Source organism: Gallinula chloropus, assembly GCF_964237585.1.
Source record: "Gallinula chloropus genome assembly, chromosome: Z".
Lineage (NCBI taxonomy): Eukaryota > Metazoa > Chordata > Aves > Gruiformes > Rallidae > Gallinula > Gallinula chloropus.
This window is the reverse complement of record NC_140089.1, coordinates 80,838,382-80,850,207: the sequence shown is the minus strand read 5'-3', so window position 1 is coordinate 80,850,207 and position 11,826 is coordinate 80,838,382. Positions and strand designations below refer to the sequence as shown.

General features: G+C 45.4%; 1 protein-coding gene across 1 annotated transcript; it reads right to left on the bottom strand.

The window, feature by feature from the left end:
- Positions 1 to 7,301: 7,301 nt before the first annotated feature.
- On the bottom strand, positions 7,302 to 10,660 carry LYPD8 (LY6/PLAUR domain containing 8; the record flags this gene model as incomplete). Its single annotated transcript, XM_084278540.1, is given in 6 exon segments — positions 7,302 to 7,420; positions 7,423 to 7,425; positions 8,988 to 9,023; positions 9,026 to 9,127; positions 9,264 to 9,386; positions 10,549 to 10,660. Coding segments are annotated over 6 exon segments (444 nt in total). The 5' UTR covers positions 10,610 to 10,660.
- Between the last annotated feature and the right edge of the window lie 1,166 nt (positions 10,661 to 11,826).

Genomic DNA, 11,826 nt, shown 5'->3' with positions numbered 1-11,826 from the left:
TTCAGCAGGCCCCACAGACCACCAGGCAGTCACCATCTTTCTGTAAATTACAGAAAATGGAGAGATGAGCAGTTAGTTCATCATGGTCTCCAGACAGGCTGCAGAGAGAGGAGCTCTCACAACCGGGGTGCAAGCATGGGGTGGGTGAGGTTGGGGAGAGGATGGATGTGTACTGGGAATGGGCCTCACAGAGCCCAGCAACTTCTGATATCCAGTCAGTCTTTCTCCTTCTCCTGCAGGACTATCCTCAACAGTGTGTAAGTCTCCCTCTGGGTGGTCTGGGTCATCATCCTTATTGCCTAACCAGCCATGAAACAAGAGGAGCAAGGATAATACTTTATGAAAGATCAGTGAGAAGGACATATGCATGATGCACAATTTCAGTCTGGTCCAGATCAGTTGAGGTTTCTGCAGGGACTGAACTCCAACCACCTGGATGTAACTAGGAGTTTCCACAGCTATCTGTGGCAGCTTACCCTTTAACTACTCCTCCAGCCAAAGTGAACCAAGCACATAGCCAAGAGTTTGTACACAAAACTGGAGGGAAGAGAAGCTGGAAATGGGGAATGAAGTTGGTTAACAACTTGGGAACACTTGAATGACATTGGTTAATGAACAGATCTACTTCCACTGTACATGACTGTTATATTTCCCACAGGTCATTAGTGTAATAAACACCATGTGCTCTCAGACTGGGCTCATTCACAGCACATGGTACTGGTTAGAAGTTTTGGCAGGTTATAGAAACTCTGGTGTGTAATTTGCAATATGGTCGGTTCCTGTAATCTGACAAATCTCACAATCCCATAAGGAATTTCTTACAGCACCCCTCTTGCCATCATGCAAATACTGAGGATCTCAGCTTCCTTCTTAGGAAAAAAGGGTTTCCCACGCTCATGTCTGCAAATTTCTTGAGTGAACCATAGAAGTTTGAGACCACAAGGCAGATAAATCAAGCCACAGCTGCAGTCTTAGATGAAGGAGACTAAGTCACACTTCTCAATAACTTCTGGCCAGCAACATCATGTGTCAGACCACTGTAAGTGTGTTTAAGTACTAAGCCATGCACTCAGAAACTAGGTGAAGAAAAAGAAATGGGGACATCATACTAGAACATCCTACATCCATTTCACAGACACATGGCAAAGGAACTTAACCACACATTAAAAGTTCAACTTCTTAAGCACACCCTGAGCCTCACACTACTATTATAGCATTCTGAAAGACTACCTGCTAAAGGTCCCACTTCTCCCCAGGAGAAATTGCTCCTCAGCTTGAACAAGCCCTTCCACAGAATCCATGCTTCCAGACAGACATTTTGCATAGGCCGTGACAAGCTGCTTCCCAAATTGCATGAACCCCTTTGAATCCAATAAATACTCCAAAATGAGTCTTCATCTGAGGGACACAACAGGCTCTGTAATTTCCTAGAGCTGTAACCTCACAGCTGCCTTCAACCTCCACGGAGCCAAATACCTGCAACCAGCTACCCTTTTGGAAATCAGCTGCCAACAGTTTTCATGCTTTCTCTGGCAAGCCACAACGTCCCCGGAGGTATCCAGCAGAAAGCTGCCTGGAAAACATGTGCCACGATCAGATATTCCCTACCTGATTATTCTAGATCAGAAAATCTGAATTTGTTGCTGCAACAACACAGGTTTCTGGGCAGGATGCCCAAGAGCTTCTTCCTGGGAGACGAAACCAGACATGAGGTGTCACCACGGAAGGCAGTGAACTGTGGAAGGAAGCCTTCCCTTCCTGTGATCTGCCACCTCCTAATACAGAACAACTGTCTCTCCAGTGGCAGCAACCAAGGATCCAGTCCCAGCACGGCTGCTCCTGTCTTAAAACTAGCAGGTATTGGTTGCTTGGAGTATTTTGCTAGGTGACTCCAAGTAGGTACAGGCGTGTGTTTTTATTTTCATTCACTCATCTGCATGAGAGTTCAAATGAGTCGGCTATGTGTAAGAAGGAAGAGATATTTAGCATAGGTGATCCTGCTCTGGCAGAGGGGTTGGACTCGATGATCTTTCAAGGTCCCTTCCAGCTCCTAACGCTCTGTGATTCTGTGATATTTATTCTATATGGCAGCAATTGAAAGGTACCAAATGTTGTTCTTCACAGTATGCAAGTCAAGTGAAAGGAAATAAGTATGAAGGTTTGGGAACAGCAGGTTTTCATCCAGTAGAGATGTCCAAGGGGTTAGGCAGTGGGAACATGCTGCTTTTGACACAAGACTAGCCTATTCCTTTGTGCAGTGGGCTGTGGAGTGTTTGCTCTCTCTGCTCCACAGCTTTACAGTAAAATATGTTTTCCAAGGAAAAGACAGGACACTGGGGTTGGGATCCTCTCCAGCTAATGTTTTGAGTCTACAAACACAGTGGAGGACCTTCTGTCAGCAGGAGGCCTCTCAGTACAAACAGGAACCTGCAGTGTGATTAGAACAGAAAACCTGATCTCCAAGGGTTGTACTGATTTGGTCACCCCAGGGGTTTGATGACATGTTCAGATGGAGGCACCTACCCACTGCAGAAGTCTGCATTTGGTCAGATGGCCCCAGTCCTGCCATGTTTTCCTGAAAGAGGCAGGAAAAAATGTTCTGTCTCTGGTATGTAGCAAGACACATGGTCTTTCTCTTTGCAGGGATGATTGCTCATTCACTTTGTCTTCATTTTGCCTTTGAAGCTGTGTAATCTGCAAAATACCTACTGGCCCTGCTGGCCCAGGGTGCTGGACAAACTTCCTTGTAAGAGCCCTGGTTATTATATAAAAGAAACACAGCTTCAACTTTACATTCCTTTGCAAATGCTAATCCCAGGCCATGCTCTGGCCAGACAAACTCATCAGCTCCCAGTGTCCCAAGCTCCTGATGTAAAACCACTGAGGCAGTAATGCTTCCCAAGAAGTGAGAGGAGATATGCTGGGAAGAAGGAGCCAAGGGATTTTAGGTTCTGATAAGGACCTTGCATGATGCATGGCTACCCAAAGACACAGACCTTTCTCCCCAGGTTCTCCTGCTCTGCTCCTTCCCAGTCTACCCAGAGAGCTCAGGGCTCTGTCCACTAAATGATAGCTCACATCCTCACCTTTACTTATCCTACAAAATCACGAGCCTGTTGGGCAAAACACCTGCAGATATATCTCCCTGTCTCAGATCACCAACTGTTTTTCTATGTGCCACCAAGCTTTCTGGCATGCTCAGTTCTTGGGGAAAGAACAAAAACTTTATAGGAGAGAAAGGGAATGGCTAGCAGGAGATGGCTAGTTTTCCACGGTCTGGGGAAAGAAGGCAATGGTCTGAGTCCCCCTTCTGTAGCAAAGATCAAAGCTGTTGTTGACATGATTGGTACTGCAGGTATGGAAGGTGGAATCTGGCCATCCCAGGCTGCAAGTGTCTGTACCTCACATGCCTGGCAGCTTAAGTGTCGGCGAGATCTAAGGGAGGATCTGGTATTTACATGTCTGCATGCGTGCGACTGTGTGGGAGCAAGGTTTGTGTATATTATAAAGAGAAACTGCAGATGGAAACAACCCATTTTGGTGTCTAAGGCCTGGTTCAAAGGCCATTAAAATCAGCAGGAGTCATTCCATTTACTGTGATGGGTTTTGGCCATGTCTCTCCTTGCCCTTCCCCTACTTGCCAGAGAGCTTAGGGCTACTCCCTGCTGCATATCCTCAGTTACACCCGGAGAGTAAAGGGGCATCCCATGTTGGCCACAGGGATTGTTTCACAGGGAATCACCAGAGATGCCCCCTCCTCTGGTGTTCACACCCAGCAGGCACTGAGAGGCCAGTGCTGCTCATTCACCACTCCTTGCTCAAGATGCTGCAATCCCATTGTTTATTTGGCTTTGTAAATTGGCGTCACCAGGTTTTACTCCATCTTTTGTGTTATTTTTGCCTGAACACACTCCAGGACCATCTCCCTCCCCAGGAGCCAAATCTGAGATCAGAAGGGCTCATCATCTCATCACCTTCTTCCATGCCCTGGTTTATCACATTTCTACTAGCCCTGCCTGAACCGCCTGTAACTCGTCTGCTGCTAAAGCATCCATTTCTGAAACAGGCTTTCATGCTGGATTTGCAGACATCAAAAGCTGATGACCAGTCTGCCTGTGTGGCTGTAGTCTGTGCACAGTGATGATATGACTTCTCCTTTGGGCTTTTCAGGTCTGCGCTCTGCTGCAACGCATAAAAGAGCCCTTTAAGATCTTATCTTTTCCATATAAGTGTTTATAGCCTGTAAACAAGCCACCTCTCTGTCTTCTTTTCAATAAAATCACAGGTCTATGCTCGTGAAGATTTTCACTGTAAGGCGTTTTATTTCACATTCTCCATTTTGAATAGCCTTTAAAAATGTGGTTGCTGGAACAGCACCAGGAGTTAGTGTATCAGTCAGAAAGATGCAGGGCTATTTCAATTTATCACTCCCCCATTTATAGAGCCATGAATTGCAACAGCTTTTCTTTTGCCAGAACATTGAGCTAGAGGTCAAAATTGAGCTGCTTCTCCTCTCAACACCACACACTGCTGTCAGAAACACTGGTGTCTGCTCTCCTCCTCTTTGTCCACTAGAACCATGGCTCTCTGGACGTGTCTCACCCAAGTCTCCACCAGGCTGAATAAACCCATTTAGCTTTTCCAACCCGATAACATCACAGGTCAAAGTGGAACAAGCAGAACGCGCAGGGCTGAGCCACTGACGCGGATCGGGATCTGCCATGGGGTGCCACAGACAGTAACGTAATGTTCTGCATGAAAGTGCAGGAGATGTGTTCAGGGATAATGAACTTGCATAGACAGAGAATTTTTTTAATTCCAGGGCTTTATCAGATCTGCAAAAATGCTGAATGAGTGTGATAGTGCTGCTGCAGTATCGCCTGTTGCTACACCGCGAAGGGGGAGCTGTGTTCCCTCTCTAACATCCACGCTGTAATTGCACAGCCTTTGCAAATAATTAACTGAGCCTAACCAGACTCTTTTCTCCCCTGCATCATATCTGTATTATCAGTTCACTCCCCACCCCAAAAATTAATTTTCACTCTCAGACCAACACCCCTTTATTATAATAGATAGTGTGAAACTCTCTCCCAAATAATTTGGTGGGAATATTAGAAAGAAAGGAGTTTCAGCCTGTTTGGGAAGAGGAGAAAGTCTGGAGGAGACAGAAGTTACAAGAACATTCAGTCACTGTGCTGCAAGTTAGAAGCTGATCACATATATATTCATGTGTACAAATGTAGGCGTAGTCATCACACTGCCACACATTATGGTCTGGTTTCAGCAGCCAAGGCTTTCCATAGTGCTTTGTGCCCCAGCACTGAACTAGGAGATAAAATTGCCTTGCTTGATGAGTGTAACTCCACATCCAAAACAGTGCACACCTGCACTCTGAACCAGGACTTGATTCAATGAAATGCAATCATGCTGAATAGATTGATACAGGTGTAGCTTAAGAGACAATATAACTTTAATGTAAGAATTTTCATGGGTTTAAGAATAGATTAGTTTAAGAGAAAGCTGAAACTGTGTAAGCTGCCTGTGAGAGCAGCTGCAAAACTTAACCATAACAATGCAATAGTAACAGCCTTGAAGATAAAGAAGTAAGAACTTGTGTGTTTTTAGGAATAGATTAGTTTTGGATTTTAGCAGAATCTGGCTGTAATCACATAAGCTGTTTCATGAAAGCAGCTGCAAAACTCAACAATAATAGTGTAACAGCCTTGAAACTAGAGGAAGTAGAAGATAGGGGAGTCATAAATAATAAGAGTAACGACCAATTAAGAGACAGAGTATATCTTGTTTTCAGCGAAAATCTAACTAGTTGGAGCAGGTGTTGGGAGCCCAGATAAGCATGGAGAGGAGATGTGGAGAGCGTGTGCTGAGAGCGAGGAGGGTGTTCAGCCTTCATCCCTGGGGACCACCAAGGGACCCCCTGGGTGTCACTGAGCATGCTCTATCTGTGGGGAATTAATATAAATTACTTCTTAGAAATAATGTGCATAAGTCTGCCCTTTCCTAGAAATTATCATGAATATGTAGAGTTAATCTGTATAAATATAAGAAATTTGTCTTTAATGGGCTCACACATTCGGAGGAGCGATCGATCCCCTCTGTGCCCAGTGCTGCAATAAAGGACACCTGCTTCATAGTCACCAAGGCTGTTGAGTTTTGATTCCAGCTTTCCAAGGTATCAACTATGAAAGACAGACAGAGTCATGGACTTTGCTTAATAATCCTGTTGTCTGCTCAAAAAATGGGCTACTTGTCTGGGAAGCGATGTGAAACATTCAAGTTTGCTAATAGTGCTCCCATGTCCTACCCCTCAGGATCCCACAGAGGTCATCTTGCTTTACCCTTTTGCCCACAGCTGATACTGCTTCCCAGGTACAGTGATGCTGCCTGATGTGTTGCTTTTCTTCAGTACCTTTGGGGGGGACCAACCCTATGCTTAGGTACATGGAAAGTACAGAGGTGATTGGTGACACCCAACATGGCTTCACTAAAGTTAAATGATGCCTAACAAATTTAGTGGTATTCTGTGATGGTGTTTCAGCAGGTGTATAAGGGAAGAGTGACAGGTATCATCTACATGGACCTGTGCAAAGCATTTGACACTGTCGCTATATAACACAGAATCATGGAATGGTTTGGGCTGGAAGGGACCATAAAGATCAACAAGTTCCAACCCCCCTAGCATGGCCCCATCCAACCCAACCTTGAATACTCTTGAACACTCTCTAGGGACTTCTCCTACCATACAGAAGTAGAATACAAGGAAGGAAAAAAGAGGCAAGCTCTCTCTAATCAGGGTAACCCCCTCAGGAATTCACCTCCAGTCCTCAGAGCCTGGAATAGTGGTTTTCAAATTTACCACGTTCCTGAGACAGTGGATGTAGACTCTAAGGCTGTCTCGAGAGCCCCTGTTTTCTGTGCAGTGTATGGGTACCTTGTTCAGTCTGCCCTGGCCCCACTGTGGACAGAGCACTCAGAAAAAGTTGAATCTATGAAGTTTTAAATCAGATTCATTCAATGAGGAAACAAAAGTGTGAGTACTGTCTTTATTCTGTGAAATTATAAAAGAAGAAGAGCTAATCTGAAATCAAATGCCACACACAGGAGTAGCCACAGCAAACAGGGCTCAGGTGCAAATCACTGCTGGAGTTCATTGTGGGCTTTGCTTAATTCAGTACCAGAGAGTGTCAGAAAAGTATCTTCTCCAAGATTAATCCTGACAGAACAGGGAGGAATAAGGTGTCTGGAGGAGCAAACCCAGAACTCACTCTGGCCCAAGCAGAAGCTCATTTGCTTTGGAAATGCCTTAACTTATTGTCCAACATCCACAGATTGTTTTTCCCATCTCCTACAAGACTGCATTCAGAAATGGTGGTGCAACCCTTCATGGCAACTTTCAGAGACAGTCACCTTCACAGGAGAAGAAGGACATGCCTTCTTCAGGGGTACCTGTCTCCATATCTAATCCATCCCTGGCCAGTGAGGTCCTCATTTCCATCCCAAGAACTGCCCATTCCTTACATCCAGTTGTCTCTAAACCCACCAAACCATTACTGTCTGTTCCCATTCCCTGAACAAATATGAAGCAGCAGCAAGGTCACTTTGGTTGATTTGGAGTTTGTATTTTTTTTCTTTCTTCTGAATAAAGTTTGTTTGTTTTTTTTTTTTTAATCTGAACATTTTAAATTTAAAATCTGAAAATCTTATAAGTAATTATCTTTCATTTTAAAGATTCTTCTGTTGAAACCTTGCCTAGCTTCCCAAAGAAACCAGTGATGTGTGACCGCACTCCAGGCGTTCATTGTCTCCTCCTCTCTCTGACCCTCTCATGACATTTGAAATGAATGACTATTGAGGTCTGGAATATTCTGATGGACATTCTTATTTCACATAACGTATAAGGGCACTTCATTCATTCATACCTCACCTTCCTTTGTTCTCCTGCATCACTCTTTCCCCTGCACACCTCATCACACCACACAGGTCTCTTCTATTTAAAGTGGTTGATCAAGGAAGTCAGGACAAGTTAGGAGAATTTGTTTATTGCAGTGGTACACTGAATTAATTGCACCACTCTATTTCCATGGCTGTGGCTAAGAAAATGTTTCTTTTCCTTCATGTTGTCTCTGTGAAACACCTTCTAATTCAGGTTCTGGGCAACACATCTATAAAGTGTATAGCAAAGACCTTCAGGCATCATGTCATCACCTGGCAATATTATCAACCCAGAGAGACTCCATCCATATCCACACCCAGGATAATCCTTCTTTTCAGTCTGCTTGTATAGCAGGTGCCACTGCCTTTACTTTCCACGTTATTTTTCCTATTGCAGGGGAGGAACAGGAAGTGACCAGGGAGCTTGCTGCCTACTTTCATCCCTGTAATTACAGCTCCTGAAGTGGGAAAAAGATTACTGAAGGAGAGTGTTATGAGCAGCTGATAACCCCAGCCATAAAAGGCTGGAGTTCCCTCACAGGGACAATCTTTGGGCACACCAAAGTGGAGGCACCACTAAAACAAAGAGTGTCCTGTCACCAGTGGACAGCACCACCTGAAGAGAAAGCCAATGGCTCTATTAGTTTCACCTGAACCTCCACTAAGTAGGTGACTGGGATAAATCCAGATTCATCCTCCTGCATCCTAGCTAGGTGCAGCAGGCTCAGAGTCTTGATCAGGTTTATTACATGCCCATGTTGCAGGTTCCTTCAGGAATCCAGTTCTGGTCTTGCCCTCAGTTATGCCATGCTATGAGGGAGTCCCAACAGTGACACATGCATTGTGGGGAATGAGGATATAAGAAAACACCCCTGCCCTTTTATCAGCATTAAGCAGGTTTCCTTTCAGTCCCTTGTGTCTTCCCTTTTATTCCTTCACATTTTTTTGCCCGTTTTTATTTATCTGTGATGCTTCATCTTAAACTAGTTTCACCCATTTAACTAAAAAGATGAAAGACCCAAATAAAAAGCAGTTACTGGAATTCATTAAGCCTGCAAGGTCAACACACTGGGTTCAGACCCAATGCAGTTTACAATTTCACTACCATTGTAGCAGGAGTCCATTCTGTAGCAGGCAGGACACTGGTATCCATCAGGCACATTGTTCTCTGGTGGCACTGGAAGGAAAGGCATGGTCTGTAATTAGTTCTAGTGAAGGAAGGAGAGGAACGAGCCATGTTGTTAGCCTGGAAGCCTTACCTGAGGTTGGGACAGACAGAGAGGGGGTGATGTGTAAGGAAAAGGGCAGCTTATGTGGGACAGAAATTGTTTGACAGTCGTTGCCTGTGCAGCAAGCCAAGTGGCTCCTTGTTTTTACCTTCCCATAGGTCACAAGCTGGGTGGCAGGCAGGACCTGATGGCTGAAGGGATTTCCACCTCCCTATCCCCCCAACCCCACCCCCCCTGTAAAGAAGTGGAAGGCAATACCAAGTTGTTAATTGCAACAGTTCCTCTCCTATTTGTTCCTACAGCATCAACTGCTCAGCAGACATCCTGTGGCCTGAGAAAGATCTAAGGACACCAGAGCCACCCAAAAAGCAGTGATCCTGGTGATCCTTTCAGAGAAATGAGGGTGCCATAACACCTGAGACACTAGTGAAGAATTTCTCCTTCTCCACGTTGCCCTTAAAGGCTGGAGAGCACAACTCTTCACAGCCAACTGCCCTTGCTGCAGATTTTCCCCTTAACCAGAACAGCCCAGCTTAGGGGGTGACTCATGTGCCTCTGACCACAGCTCACTCTTCTTCATGTACAGCCTGTGGAGCACACAGTCCATTGTGGCCACAAGCATCCTGACACAGGCAAGTCTAGTTCTTCCCAAGAACCAAATCCAAAAGGTGTAACTGGCAGCAGGTCATGAGTGTTGTGGCCTGCTGAGGCCCTGCCAGTGCTGTAAGCAGGAGATGGTGGCTTTGCACAAGCAGAGGGGAAACATAGAATGGAGCTGCCAGCACCAAAGCTGGTAGGATAACCTCCAAAGAGCCCAAGTCACATTACTGAAGCTGACAGACACCGAGGCCATGTGAATAACACAGCCAAGTATGCAGTTCAGGGCTCAGCACCCATCTTTGGCTTATCAAACATGGGGACATGGTGATAACCCAGCCTTGTGGTGCCAACTGCAGTGTCCCTTTCCCTGCTCAAGGAAGGGAGTTAGATGAAGACCAGTTTGTCCCTTCACCCAAGGCCAGCACACCTTCACCAGCAGCATTATGCCCCTCCTGGTCTAACATCTCACTCCCAACTACTCACCTCCATAAGAATTAAAAAAATACCTCCTCCCAGTATTCTGCCTAGGTCTTCCCCTCCACAACTAAGAACCAAGCCTTCCCAGTACAAAGCAGCTGCTCAAGATAGAGGAATAGAGAGCTTTTCCCATCCCAAACCATTGTGATCTATGGGTCCCCTGTTAGGAAAATGAACAGCTTATCCAAGGACTCACCATAAAGCCAGGAATAGAGGTGGGGAGAGGGGCCTGCCCCCTAGCCCTACCCCAAAAAATTTGCTAGCACAAAACCATAGTGAATGTCTCACCTACCTATCATGGCCTCATGCAGAAAGATGCCACAGGTATCTTCACCATCACAACAGGTTTTCATGGGGCCAGAACAGCTTTTTCCTAGTCTGCAACAAAACTCACACTGAAGAGAGGTCCCTGAGGAAAGAAGGACACGTTCCTGTGTAGCAGTCATGAGGGATCTCACTTCCCTTTTTGTCAATGTTTTGCTTCAGCATTTGATCAACACTTTTCACATTCCTCTTCCCATTTATTTCCCTTTATCATTTTGAGTTCTTTTTAATTTTTTGCCTTTTTTATTATTCTAGTAGTAACTTGAAGTTGAGGAAGTGAGGGGAAGACATTTTGGGGTAAAATTTACATTTTAACCACCAATACCCAGTCATCTTCTCTTGCCTACTATATGATGCTTGGTTTGATATATGATGCTTAGAGGAAAGCATCCCCACAAAACCCTCCATCCTGTAAGACATTCAGATATCCCTGGATTCCCTGGCCCCAAATCCTCTCTTTGCAGTGAGCAGGGTCACCCAAAGGTCTGGGGATCAAGAGGCTGCAAGCAGATGCTGACTGTGCTGTGTACAAACTGGGGAATGGTGTTATCTCTTTGCAACAATTAGAGGAAACTACTTTACCATCTGCCTGCTGGAACATGCTAAGAAGACCAGAATATCAGGCAGCCAGCAGGAAACTCTTAGAAAGGTATTAAGTGTTTACCAACAGAGGACAGGCCGTACATCTTCCATGACACACACAGATTAAGAGGTCCAGGATATGTGTCAGTTCCCTAAACTCTGGTGCTGCCTAAGGCACCTTGTGGTCCCTGTGATGTCTGCATGGGGTGGCAGGTGTGACACAATACCCCCGAGACACCAGTATGCTTCTGGAGCAGAGCTGAAGGACACCTGAGATTACATGCAGTGTTTAGAAGATCACATGAGCCTGGGCATAAGCAAAATAAATGAGCTCCTAAGTTTGTGGTAAATGGTAGCTGGATATAAACTCAGCTGACTGACAAAGGTCTGTCTGCCTCAGAGTAATCTAAATCACTCCCATGACAGTCCCAGCTGGATCACCAGTGACCACCACCATGGGACCTTAGTCAGCTGGTTCACTCTGTAGATGGCTACAGAGAATCACAGAATCACTAGGTTGGAAAAGACCTTTGAGATAACCAAGTCCAACCATACCTGTCCTCTACTAAACCATACCCCTGAGCAGTTCATATATCGATCTTTTAAATGCATCCAGGGTCAGTGACTCAACCACCTCCACTGGAAGCCTGTTCCAATGCCCAAT